This window comes from Saccopteryx bilineata, chromosome 1 (genome assembly GCF_036850765.1).
Source record: "Saccopteryx bilineata isolate mSacBil1 chromosome 1, mSacBil1_pri_phased_curated, whole genome shotgun sequence".
In the NCBI taxonomy this organism is placed as follows: Eukaryota; Metazoa; Chordata; class Mammalia; order Chiroptera; family Emballonuridae; genus Saccopteryx; species Saccopteryx bilineata.
Window position 1 is genome coordinate 223,125,904 of NC_089490.1, and position 14,376 is coordinate 223,140,279.

Below are 14,376 nucleotides of genomic sequence, written 5' to 3' on the forward strand. Positions count from 1 at the left end.
AAAACATTTTATTTCCAAGCTTCTAAAATGGTATTTAAAACAATAAGGGAAAAATTCAAGCTAGAAAGTAGCATGATGGCACACTAGTCACAATCTCTAACAAGCCCCAGGCTGAGTACTGAACCATCAAAATAAAGTTTCACTTACTTGGTTTTAAACAATGACAGGTCTTTCAAAGTCACCTGAATAAAAACCAACCACATCCATATAAAGTAACAGGCTGACATTTTTTTTGCAAATTGCAGTTTTTAGCATATTTATTCCATACACATAAATGTGCTGCATAGGGGAGTAAGTTATTATTTTCTACCTTTCTTTTATGATGAGTTGTAGAAGCATCCATCTCTTCCTCCCCAATATTATCAATTTGTGAAGTTGGACTACAATTCATTCTCTCCTCTTCTTGCCTCTGAAGTCTGTCTGCTACAGCCTGAATAGCTTCTGTCCACTCTTCCCTAGACAAACAAGTAGTTTCTCATTAATACAAGACAGTAAACAATTCAAATATTTCTTTCGTATAAAATATGGAGTGTACACAAAGTCTACTCCAGCATATCTCTCTCTCTCTCTCTCTCACACACACACACACACACGCACACATACATACACACGTTTGGAGGTATGTTAAATGAGAAAAAGAAAAATATTCCAAGAAAATTTAGTTCAAGTCCTTTAAGAGTACAGTTACATTTTAATTGTCAGAATACATCTTAGTTTTTCTTTTTTTTTTTTTTTAGGTGAGAGAAGGGGTGATAGTGAGGCAGACTCCTACATGCGCCCTGATCGGGATCCACCAGCAACACACATCTGGGGCAGACACTTGAATCAACCAAGCTATCCTCAGTGCCTAGGCCAATGTTCAAACAATTAAGCCACTGACTGCAAGAGGGAAAGAGAGAGAGATGAGGGAGATGGAGGAGAAGAGAAGCAGATGGTTGCTTCTCATGTGTGCCCTGACCAAGGGTAGGACCCAGGATGCTCTATCCACTGAACCACCAGCCAGGGCCTGCATCTTGCTTATAAAGTAAACTGATGCCCAAAAGTTTGTTGTCCTTTTTGAATGTTTCGTTTAGGTCTTGTAAGAATCCATCAACATTCCCAAGATCTTTACAGTGGTCCAACAAAAGTTCTAAGAAAAAGGTTTTCAAAGCCAAAGCCTTTCACATTGCCAGATCATAGGTTAATTTTCTTTTATAAAAAAATGATAGGCATAAATTGAAGCTTAAATAATATATCTCTCTAGCAGAGTATAAAGCTTTTATTTTTTGACATTTGTCTCATCAAATCAAGGATCATTTATTTCCATATAAATTTTAAAATCAGCTTGTTAATTTTAAATTCTTTTAAAAGAGGTAGTTTGATTATAAATGTCTTCTTTAATTTATATTTTAACTTCTTAATGTTTTATTTTCTCTTAAGAAGTAGATCTTACAGAACTTCTAAATGTTTTTTTTTTTTTAATATTTTATTTATTGATTTTTAGAGAGAGGGGGGAGAGAGAGAGAGAGAGAGAGAAAGGGGAGGAGCAGGAAGCATCAACTCCCATATGTGCCTTGACCAGGCAAGCCCAGGGTTTCAAACCAGCAACCTCAATGTTCCAGATCGACGCTCCATCCCACTGCACCACCACAGGTCAGGCAGAACTTCTAAATGTTTTGATTTAGTATTTTGCAAGTTATTCATTTGTTATACCAGAATATAGCATTTTACAAATATATTTACATATATTTACAACTGGTGAGGTCAGACACACATAGACTTTTATTTATCTTATTTGTTCTTAAACAAATTTCTGCCTGGTTGCGACAATTTAAAAAGGAAGCCACAATCACAATTCACAAACTGTGGTATGAAAAATAACATCCCCCCAATCAAGAATGACCCAAACCCTTTCCATTTTATTCACTGGAAGACAAATAGATTTTTTGACTGCTGCTTTTTCACAAAATGGAAAAAATAATAACTTTCTTACCTTTCCTCTGGAGTATCTACATGAAATGTCCTCTCTATAACAGTGGTCCACTGGAGACATCTGATAATAAATGTGTTTGGCTTTGGTCGTTCTGTTTTCATCAACTGGCATTCTAGTAATAAAATAAAAGGTCTCTTTGAATATACTAATATTAAAACCAAGAAACAACAGTTGAGAACTATAGAATTCTATTCCAAACAAAACAACTGTGACCTCACAGCATGCAATGGTTCTCCACTCAAGGGCGTTCACCACCTGACCTCAGCATCCTTTCCAATCCATCGCTCATTCTGGACACATGCTCCATTAACCAGCTAACGTGGACTACGCAACTTTCCTAAATACATCTTGCTGCTCTTTCCTATATCAATACCTTTGCTTTCTAGAATGCGGTCCATTTATTTTACCCTGAGCCCTATATGCAACCACCTAGTCAAAAGAATACCTGCTCTTTAAAGGCCAGAGCAAAGCCTATTCCTTCCATGCAGCTATTTATAATAACCTGGTCCTAGACTGACCATGCATCTCCTCCCTCATCTTCTCTTAACTTATTGTATCCCTCCTTATTCACTTTGCATAGACTATCTTATATTATTATTTACCATTTAAAGAAGGTATCCTTATCTCTTTACCTAGATTATAAACCTTTTGATAGTTTACACCACTTATAACAATAATCATTGCCCCTAGAGCCAGTCAAAAAGTAATGAATTCTGTCAGGGAGTATCTAGGAAGACCTCTAAGAAATGACCAAACAATGGCAGCTGAAAGTATGGATTCTAACACCAGTGTGTCTGGATGCAATTTTATTCCCCCACCATGAACTATGCAGCCTTGCAAGTTAATTAATCCCTCAGGTCTTCAAGCACTAAATGAGAAACAGTAAGAGTACCGATACCATGGCATGAGGATTAGTAACAAATCAATGTAACGCTTAGCACAGCGTGTGACATGTAAGTTTTTAATTATGTTAGCTATTATCGGCTATTAGCTATTATAGGCCTGGACTGAACTGGACTTTGAAGGATACATGGTACTGGACAGTGAGAGAAAGCACACCAGGGCTGTCTACTAATGCTGCTCTTTTGAAAGAAAATAATTTTACCCCTGCTTGAAATTTTTAATGGTGTTTTCTCAGTGCTTACCTGTTTTATCCTATCTCCTTCATTAGCAACTATAAACTACCACTTTCATATCTTTATAAAACTAAGTCATTAATCATTGATATTCTTTTTTTATATAATGAAAAAAATCAGCTTCTAATTCAGTACATCAAAATAAAGAAATGAAATTAAAACAAAAAAGAAAAATTTGTGTCAGGTTGGGATTTGTTAAATCTATCTGTGCCTTATTCTCCTGAAGTGCTTGGCCCTTCGCAGATTTGAGAGCACACCCACTTACCACCTTTTCCAACCCTCACTTTGGTCTTGCAGACAATTTCTCACATGACATATTAGTTTTCTACTGTTTCATGAATGTATGTGTGGAGGACATAGTCTAAGGTGGCCGCCCGCATCAGATCCTGTGTAAGCCTCTCCTTTTGAGTTTAAGCAGAACCTGTGGCTTGATTCCAACCAATAAAAACCAACAGAATATGGCCAAGGTGATAGGATGTCACTCCTGTGATTACTTGAGCTTATGTAAGGCTAGACTACATTGGCCACAGATGGGAGAGCTCTCCTGTTGATCTTGAATGAGCAAATGACCATGTCATAAACTGCTCAATGTAGTGGCAGGGAACATCAGGTGGCTAGGTGATCCACCTCTAGCCAGTAGCTAGAAAGAAGCAGGGACTCCCAGTCCTACATCCACAAGGAAATGGATACTGCTTACCACCTGAATGAGACTGGAAGTTAATTCCTCCCTAGACAAGTCCCAGAGAAGAATGCTGCCCAGCCAGTTTTCTATAGTTGTGAGACCCTGAGCAGGGGAACCAGATAAGCCATGCCTGGATTCCTGGCCACAAGAGCGGAGAGATAACAAGCGTGAATTGTTTTCAGCCACTGCATTCGTGATAATTTGTTATGAACTAATCCAAAGAGATCACTCACTCAAGGGTCTCTGCTTGGCTTCCTGCTTGGCTTCCTTCTCTTTTCTAACAAGCTTGGTTTCTTCTCTTTGCATGGTCTCAGCTATCATCTTTCAGCTCACCGATGTCAAAACCAAACTTCTTTCCATCTTGCATCTCTGTTTCAATACATGTGTCTAATTATACAGCAGATATTTCTACCTGGTTGAAGTACTGGTATCACACCAAAACCAAATCCACCAATCTTTTTTTTCCCCTAAATCTGTTCCTTCTCCTAGCTTCCTCATTTTTTCCTCATCATTCAGACTAAAAAGATGGAGCGATCTTCCTTTTTTGATGTTGGTATCATTTGCTATTGCCTGGCTTTTCCACTGATACAATGCCACTTCAGACTGTCACTGCCCAGCGCCTAAACCTCCTGATGTGCCATAAACCAGACCTCATCTGATTCTCTTTGAGACCACTGTTCCTTTCTGTTTACTTCTTACAAAAGTCCTATTAAGTTTCTAGCCAGCAGTTTGCTATACTGTCTTACACGTGTTTTTACATTACTTCGATGTCCTACCTAGACAGGACTTGTAAGTTAGGAATGACGTAACATGCATCACTCTTCCTCACAGAACCTATGATAGTGACAGAACATAAGGTACACAGTACATATTTGATTGACCAACTGACCAAATGGCTTTTCATGTAAAAAAGAATGGAGGACAGACACTTACTAGAGGAGCAGATCTGACAGAAAGACTGAAGAATAAACTATGGAGTAGACAGAAACAGGAAGAACAGAAAAGGAAAGAAAAGAAAGTTCAAATAAAGGTTCACCTACTTCAGTGTTACTTAATGTGCCCATTGGTGATGTCAAAATAACTATGATCACAGACATTAACAACTGTCTTGTCTGTTCACAAAATCCTACCTCTACTTAAACAAACAAACAAACATCTAGCAAGTCTTCTAACACAACTATTTTCTACATACCCTCTTCAAATTTTAATTAAAAATATACTGTGGTCACTGTGAAACAATAATTAAGACACAAAAATGAATGAGGCATTACTAGCAGAGGTATGAGAGAGTCATTCAAACATCTAAATATACTGCTCACAAAAATTAAGGGATATTTCAAAATGAGTACAAAGCGACAAAATATCTCCTAATTTTTGTGTGCAGTATATTTGGGCTCATATAAAATATATGTAAGGCAAGTTGCTTTTTGGGTTTTTTTGTTGTTGTTTGTTTGGGTTTTTTGCAGTATAACAGCCATAAAAAATATTTTGTGGTTAAAAAAGAAAAGTAACATGAAATTTACCATTGTAACCACTTTAAAGTATACAGTTCTACAACATTAAGTAGGTTCACGTTGTTAATCAGACAGGTTGGTTTTTATACATATTTCTTCCTTTAGCTTGTACAAATTCATATTCAAGTCATCTATACTCACTGTAGAAAAACTCATTAAAAGTATAACTTAAATAAAAACACAGGTATAACTATTATTCATGTTTTCATGTAGATTTCTGTTCCTTTCTAAGCATTTTTATTTTATTATTTTTATGATCATCAATTTTAGAGAGACAGAGAGAGGAAGGGAGAGGAAAAGAGAGAGAGAGAAGCATTCATTTGTTGTTCTCCTTAGTTATGGTCTCTTCCCATATGTGTCATGATCGGGGATTACACGTTCAACCTTGTCTGTGTCAGGATGACATTCTAACTAACTGAGCTAACCAGCCAGGGCTCTAAGTATTTATAAAAAATGAGACTACAACATATGGACTATACTACATAAGTCCCTTGCTCATTTAATATGTTGTGAATATTTCTCATTTCATTACATAAGGATCTGTGTCACCGTATTTCATAGAGCTCCTCTGTTCACATTTGCCAGAGCAAGAAGTTTATTAATGATCATAACCCATGAAAAAAAATAGACATGAGTTACCCAGATGTTAAAAGATATCTAACAGTTTTAATATAGTTTACTATTAAATACTGTGTTGAAAGCTAAAAAATAATCATGAGCACTATTTTTGTTTTAACTAAGAAAACCTAATTTATATTTGAGGTATGATGAAACTGGAATTCGGTAACAAAATTTTTAAACAATCCAACAAGAATGTATATTAGACTATAAATTCCCTGAGGGGAAGGTTCATATTATTTGATAATCTAGTACCGTGCTTAAACAGAGCAGTTCTCAAATAAATAAACATAATGAAAGCATATAAAACTAACAGCCAAATTTTACTAAATTTTTCTTGGCTAACTAATGCCACATTTTCAAAAGCAGCTAAAACATAATCTACATGTAATAAAATAATTGATGCAGGCATGGATCATCACTAAGTGGTAATATCATCAGGTAAATATCTAATGAAGAAATGCATGGTGCTGAGGTATCAACCCACAGGTGATGTGCCAGCCCAAAGGGGTCCTTAACTTTATAACGGAGAGATCAAGCTTCTACCACCTGACACCAGTAAACAACGACAGCGTAACAAATCTGTACCTCCCGATGTGATGTCAGAATCATCAAGGAAATAGTTTTGAAAGAAAGAATGTGAATCTAAAGGAATCTTTAGACCTAACTTCCTCCTTACAGGAAATAGAGAGGTAGAAGAAAAGTTAAATAGTATCTTGTAGAAATAATCATCAGCAAATTCCAGAAGAGTGACTTGCTATAGGACAAACAGGGTGGTCTCTTTAATAAGTGAGTATAACGGAATGGGAGGTGGGGATACAGGACATAGACCTTTCCTAGCCTAGAGAGAACTAGGAGACACATCCATCAAATGTGTGGTCCCTAATGTATCTGGTTGAAACTAGGCAGCTGTAAAAAAATACTTAAGGCACCCTGGGTGGTTGGCTCAGTGGTAGAGCGTCGGCCTGGCGTGCAGGAGTCCCAGGTTCGATTCCCAACCAGGGCACACAGGAGAAGTGCCCATCTGCTTCTCCACCTCTACCCCTCCCACAGCTAAGGCTCCATTGGAGCAAAGTTGGCCCAGGCGCTGAGGATGGCTCTATGGCCTCTGCCTCATGCGCTAGAATGACTGGTTGCAACAGAGCAACACCCCAGATGGGCAGAGTATCGCCCCCTGGTGGGCATGCCAGGTAGATCCCAGTCGGGCACATGCTGGAGTCTGTCTGACTGCCTCCCCGTTTCCAACTTCAGAAAAATACAAAAAAACCCAAAACACTTAAGGCAAAAACAGGGCAAATCTGAATGTGAATTAGTATCAGATAATATTAAAGATTTCTAAATTTTATTAAGTGAGATAGTGGTACTATAATTATGTTGGAAAGTGTCCTTATTGTTTAGAGATTCATACTCAGGTATTCAGGGGTAAAATGTCAGTATCTTCATTTAAATATGTGAACAAAATGGCAAGGAAAATGTTCACTGCTAATGGATATATAAGAGTTCCAGAAGCTATTTTCCCTACTTTTATGTATGTCTGAAAATGTTCATGATAAAAAGTCAAAAATAAAAACTCCCTCCAAAATATTATAGATTCTTTCCTCAAAGTATGTACCAAAATAAACCAGAGAAGGCTTAAATAATTAAAAGTGGAAAAAACTTATTTTTAAAATATGTATATAAAGCATATAGATGAATATCTAAAAGATACTTCTAGCTGAAGAAACTTTATCACACTTAAAAGTTTCAGAATATTGGCCCTGGCCGGTTGGCTCCGCGGTAGAGCGTCAGCCTGGCGTGCGGAGGACCCAGGTTCGATTCCCGGCCAGGGCACATAGGAGAAGCGCCCATTTGTTTCTCCACCCCCCCTCCTTCCTCTCTGTCTCTCTCTTCCCCTCCCACAGCCAAGGCTCCATTGGAGCAAAGATGGCCTGGGCTCTGGGGATGGCTCCTTGGCCTCTGCCACAGGCGCTAGAGTGGCTCTGGTCGAGGCGAGCGACACCCCGGAGGGGCAGAGCATCACCCCCTGGTGGGCAGAGCGTCGCCCTTGGTCAGGCGCATGCGGGAGTCTGTCTGACTGTCTCTCCCTGTTTCTAGCTTCAGAAAAATAAAAAAAAATAAAAAAAAGTTTCAGAATATTTCATTAGCCATCGAAGTTCAAAGGTATCACCGCTGGACTAACCAGTTTCTTTTCTATCACCTCTAAGTTACAACTGCAATGCCTCAAGCTTCCACGTGTGCCAATGGGACAATTTCTATTCATATGTTCACTACTTCATAGTGGCTTATCAGTGCACACCAGGGTGAATGAGCAATAAATATACACAGATCAAGACGCACATGCACTGCCTGACCAGGCAGTGGCGCAGTGGATACAGCTTCGGACCGGGTCAGGGAGGACCCAGGTTCAAGACCCCGAGGTCGCCAGCTTGAGTGTGAGCTAATCTGGTTTGAGAAAGGCTCACCAGCTTGAACCCAAGGTCGCTGGCTTGAGCAAGGGGTTACTAGGTCTGCTGAAGGCCCTCACCCCCAGGTCAAGGCACATAAAAGAAGGCAATCAATGAACAGCTAAGGTGCTGCAACAATAATTTGATGCTTCTCATCTCTCTCCCTTCCTGTTTGTCCCTCTCTGTCACCAAAAGAAAAAAAAAACACACACACACATGCACTGAATGCTGCTTCCCTCCCCTAATTGCCTGGTGCTCAAACCATTACCTATAAACGTGGCCTCTGTTACATATCCTTTAACCAATTAGCTAAGCTGTGGCTTCCACCATCTCCTGAGATCGGCTTCTTATCAGATACCCTTTCCTTGTTCTCGTTTATTTCTTTCCTGCACCTGATGTTCTTGGCTCCCTACCTTTGGGTCACTCCCCTGTGGCCTTCATGACACAAACTTGCCTGGTTTTACCTCCAACTCAAACCATTCATCAGCCTTCTGTCTTAGTGCCTCTTCCTCAGAACTGAGCTTAGACTCAGACTTGTATGTTATGCTTTTTTAATGATAATTTTGTCCTCCATTAAATAGATAAGATGCATTCATTCATTAAATAAATGTAGACATTCATTGAGTAAACAAATATTTATTGTGTGCCCACATATGTGTGCCAGGCAACCATCCAGGCAATGGGGCTACAGCCGTGAACTGAACAGAGTCTCTATTTTCATAAAGTGTATGTTTTACTGAGGGGATGAATGGTCAAGCAATAAACAAGTAAAAAAATTAATTTATAACATAATGGGTGCTTATAAGTACTATGAAGAGAAATCAGGCAGAGCAACGAGTTACAATAGCAGGGCAGTGGTATGTTTTGGAAACAAGAGTTGGGAAGGTGTTCCTTCATGAAATGGGGTACCAATGTAGGTATCTGTGGGAAGAGCGATCTTGATGAAAGGAGCAGGTGGTGCAAAGACCCACAGCTGGAAGGGGATACAGATGTGCGTAAGGACTGGCAAGGGGTCCGGTGCCACTGGAGTAAGGGGAGTTTGGGAACGGTAAAAGCGGAGGTCAGAAAGACCTTCAATGACTTGATAAGGATGTTAAATGTAATTCTGAGGAGGCTCTCTGCGGTTTTTTTCTCAATTCAGAGCAAAGTACATAATTCTCCCCCCAAAAGAAACAAAAATAACCCCAGTGAATTTTGGATGATTATAAACAAACAATCCTAATAATTTCATTAAAAACATATATAAAGGTAACCATAGAGTTATCATTAGAATGTGACCTATCTGGAAAACACTCTCTCACTTCCTGAAATTTTAGGAAAAGATAGAGATGTTTCTCTTTCCACTCAGGAATTCTGACTTCAAAGATGCTTTCTTCATCCCAAAGGTTTCAACCACAGCTATAAAGACGTCTCTGGGTCTCAGCACAAAACATTTCACTTTAAAATCTGTTATAACCGATGCATTGCAAACTAAATGAAGAGCATACTTCAGAATAATCAGCTCATTCATCATCAGCAGAATAGAGAAAAAGTATCATCTTAAATCTTTGCCAATTTAGGTAAATAGAGAGACTTTATATTACATTTTCCCCCAAAATTTATTTTACTTAAATAATTACAACTAAGTCATTATTTGAGCATATTGTCAGTTGCTCCACAAGAACATTAAGATTTCATACGCATTATTTCTCAATAATCCTCCCAGTAAAGATTGAAAGTCTTTTCATCATTCCTAGTTCACAAATAAGAAAATGGAAGCTGTTTGAATTTTAAGTTACTTGTTCAAAATCACCAACTCATTAAGGTTATAAAATTGTGTCTCTAATCCAGGTTCTCTAGCCCCAAATTCTTAACTCTTCCCAGTATATTGTGTGCCATTTGAGGTATGTTAGCTGCTTACAAGAGAGCAACTAATGGTTTATTTCTTTATAACAAGCTTTATATACTTTCTAGGTTTTGGCAATTAAATTCACAGAAACAGGTGACATATAGAGTATTGAAATAGTTTCCCCCCAAAGAAAATTGACCAAACTTCTTGTTTAGTATCCATGCATTAAAAATAACTCCCCTCTATTGTAAGAATATTATCTCTAAAAACAGTACAGTTTGATCATATGATTATAAGATAGGGGAAGTTCCAGGTGATAGATAAGCTATTAATGAATAATACCATATCAGTATTTATCTATAGGAATTACATTTGAAAAAACTATCTGTCAATATCAAATCATTAGTAGGTTGAAAGCACATGCGAAATATTTGTTGGCCAAAATATTAAAAAACTAACAGGATTTAACATGGGATACCAGTTGCCTAGAGGCTGATAGAACTTGCTGAGGCTTGTCAATCTAAGCATGTTGATTCCTTAGTCATAATAAAATTTTCTGTAAGAATAGCCATTAGTAGGAAAAATATAACTTTCTAAAGGCACAGATTTCCAAAGAGTTTATGAGGTAAACAGTCAATCTGGATATAGTACAGGCTAATAAAAATATTTTAACAAAATGTCCCACTTCCACAGGCCACTGTGGAGCTTTCAAAGGGAACAATGCAGATGAAATAATGCTACTGAGAGAGCATTATATGTTTATTTTTAAACCCTTTCTAAGAGTATCCTATGGAGAGAGAAACCTTCTTAGTGTGCTTTTGGAAGCAAAAACGGTTGCTGGTTGGATGGTTTAATTACCATGAACCATTCTGGCATATTTCAAAAGCGTTGCCATTTTAAAACGCAGAAAACATCTAAAAATGCAACCATAGTAATAGATTCCGAGTGCATGGGTTGGGGGGGGGGGGGGTGAGGGAGAAAGACAATGACAAATTGGTCCAAAAGGACACTGAGACTTCATAGTTGGAAGACTATTGTGCTGACAATTAGTAACAGGAAGCAGAGCACAAAACGAATGAAAAAAGCTGCACTTGCAGAGAAAGACCTTATTATAGTGCAGAAACATTATTGTAATCAGGAGCAATGTACTCTCCTCTACAAAACTTTCAAACAGACCCCATCTTTTTTCTCTGGACCTACATTTCATTTTTCCATTAGCATCAGCTTGATTGTGTATTCTTTCCAATCCAAAAGAATGTCTCTATATCTTCCCTAAATTCCAAGGCTTAAAGATCCTCCTCCTGACTGTGGCCTTGGGCCTTATTTAACTTTACCCAAAATATAACAAATGCTTATAAATGAACATAAAGATGTAAGGCAGGGGTTGGGAACCTATGGCTCGCGAGCCAGATGTGGCTCTTTTGATGGCTGCATCTGGCTCGCAGACAAATCTTTAATAAAAAAAATGTTAAAAATATAAAACATTCTCATGTATTACAATCCATGCATTTCCTACTGCTCATGTTCATGGTTGCGGGTGGCTGGAGCCAATCACAGCTGTCCTCCGAGACAACACCAAATTTTTATTGGATAATGCTTAACGTACACAGGTTGTTGTATGGCTCTCATGGAATTATTTTAAAATATGTGGCATTCATGGCTCTCTCAGCCAAAAAGGTTCCCAACCCCTGATGTAGGGGGGAAAAACAGAAAGGCAGTAATTTGGTGTATAACTGCAGAGATCAACAAAACAGTGACCCTCAAATCCAATTTGTCAAAAATCCAATGATCAGGGAATTCATACTAAATATCCAGATGGTTCCACCTCTCAAAATTAGTGTTTCTCCTATGACTTGTGTGATATATTTAGAAGAACAAGGCTAAAATCTTCACATACAGTCCCTCCTCTGCATTAAGTGTCAGATGTATTCAGAAGCTCCAAAACATATATTCCTATTCGAGGGGAGAATAGCAAGACTGGACCCATGATACTGACATTAGCCAGTCTAGAGATATGAGAAGCCCACACTTCTGAACTGCCCACTCTAGAAAACCTCTTGCCTCCAGCCCCTAGAAAGGCAACCAGAGATGCTTTCGTTAAGCAGGAGAGTCGGGAAAGCATTGGCATTGAACCCTGGAAGTCGTGGGTTTAGCTTCTAGTTCCATCACTTACTATACGCATGACTACTGGCAAACTCCATGAGCCTACTTTCCCCAGCTGTGATGGAGGTATCATGGATCCTGCAAAAAATGTTAGCAGGATTAACCAAATGTATGTAGAGTGCTTAGCACCCAGGTGCTCAACAAGTGGTAATTATTGTTATTAATCCTCAACAGAATCAATGTTTCAAGAAACCCTTTGCTGGGGACAGGCAAATCATTGAGTTTTCAAAGAACTTTGAGAGATCTCTCATTCTAACTCCCTCACCACAAATGACAAAAGTCAGTCCCAGCGTAATTAAGTGACTGACCCAATATTACATAATGCCCTTCCATCAAATAATCAGTCACCTGGCTCCACCTCCATGCTCACACCTCTGCTATAGCATAAGTAAATACTGTTAAACAAAAACACCCCTTGAGAATGGTGCGTCTGCCGTTATACTACCTACTGTGTATAACACTTGGTATAACGTGAACTTTTTGTGGGTGCTGATAAACATTACTTGGTGAGAGCTGTCACCTCTGACCTGTTTATATGATTAAATACATTCAAGCCAGGTGTTAGACTAGAGTCCAAATTGTAGTTAGACCACTGTCAGAGACTTGATTTGATACTCTGGGAAAGTAATTTGACTTCTCTAGGTCTTAGATTCATTAACTGGTTTTTTTCTTAAGGTACTATTTATCTCATGTTGTTCTTATCACGAAAAAATGTGATTGTACAAATAAAGCACTTCATAAAAAGCAAGCTCTTTAAAATGTCAATTCTCTTCCTTCCTGAAGTCCCTCTTAACGCCTTATGTATTAATTATAAGTAAGCTGGGATTAAAGCACCAAATATGATAGGCAGATAATCACTTTTAATTTACAATGTTAAAAATTACATAACTTCTTTCTAAAATGAAAATGTAAGTTAAAAAATAAATATTAGATAAATAGGTAGATATTGACATTAAACTTAATGATAAATGAACTGTCAATCAATGCGTATAGTCAGAAAAGTGTGCAGAGAGAATGATTTTTACCCATCAGATATGGAAGGGTGTCATGCAGGAGGAAGCTGGGCTCAGCAATAAGACAAAACAATAAGGATCCTTGGAACAGAACAGGATCCCTTAGCCTACTGATGTTGGGGAATGTTACACAATAAATAAATTCTTACCTGAAAAACTAAGAGCTGTTGACAGTAAGTGGCTTAGTGTAAGAAGGTATGGGTGCATCCACCACAGCGGCTTGCTGCACATGGTTGCGGAGTCCTCCCAGCACCCCCCCCCCCCCCCCCCCGCACTGGGATTCCCGCCTCCACCTCACCTCTCCTACCGAGAAGTCGTCGGGTTTGTTCTAAATCAACAGATAAAGACACACTGGATTCTTACCCGAAAACCTTTTTAGCTAAAGAAAAAATATTGCCTTGAAGAGAGGATTTTAAAACAAACTATGCATTTGCATCAGTAAAATTATTTTATCTTCTATGAGGAGAGAAGACGGGCAACGCCGTCACAACAGACAATGCACATAAATGTCACCTGAGCCACTGGGCTTGCGCCTCAGACTCTGAGCAAACAGGGTCCGATGTGCTCATGGCTTTCTGCGAAATATTTCAGTGCGGTCTTTACCCGTCACTTAACTCTTTCTCCTCCTTTGGAATTGTTCACTCTATACAGGGATTGAAGAAATAACATACCACCTGGGGCTTTCATCTGAGCATTTCATATCTATTTAAAGCTACAATTAGAGATTCAACTGATGTTCAAATCAATGCTACTCCTGTCACCTGAAATGTACTTCATCTTCTGAAAAGTTGCTGTTTATCCAAAACTCAATTTCCAATGAAGCTTTTGTAAGGTCGGTGGATAATGGGGGATGGTCACGTGGGGAACTCAGACCTGGGAACTTTGGCTAGGACCGCCCACAACCAAGTTCACCAAAAGGAGGCTTCACAGGAACTGTTTGGAAAAGAGATCGTCTGCCAGCCAGTGGGATTTCACCACGTCATGTTAGCTCCACTTCCCTAGAGGG

General features: G+C 38.7%; 1 protein-coding gene across 12 annotated transcripts in view; it reads right to left on the bottom strand.

The window, feature by feature from the left end:
• Positions 1-14,376, bottom strand: part of AKT3 (AKT serine/threonine kinase 3) — a 363,939-nt gene that overhangs the window by 190,414 nt on the left and 159,149 nt on the right. For all 12 annotated transcript variants that reach the window (XM_066236840.1, XM_066236795.1, XM_066236763.1 and 9 more), the window contains 2 exons: positions 1,973-2,084; positions 311-455 (listed from right to left, as the gene is read on the bottom strand). In XM_066236840.1, coding sequence (XP_066092937.1) covers positions 311-455; positions 1,973-2,084 — 257 coding nt within the window. The remainder of the gene's footprint in view (positions 1-310; positions 456-1,972; positions 2,085-14,376) is intronic.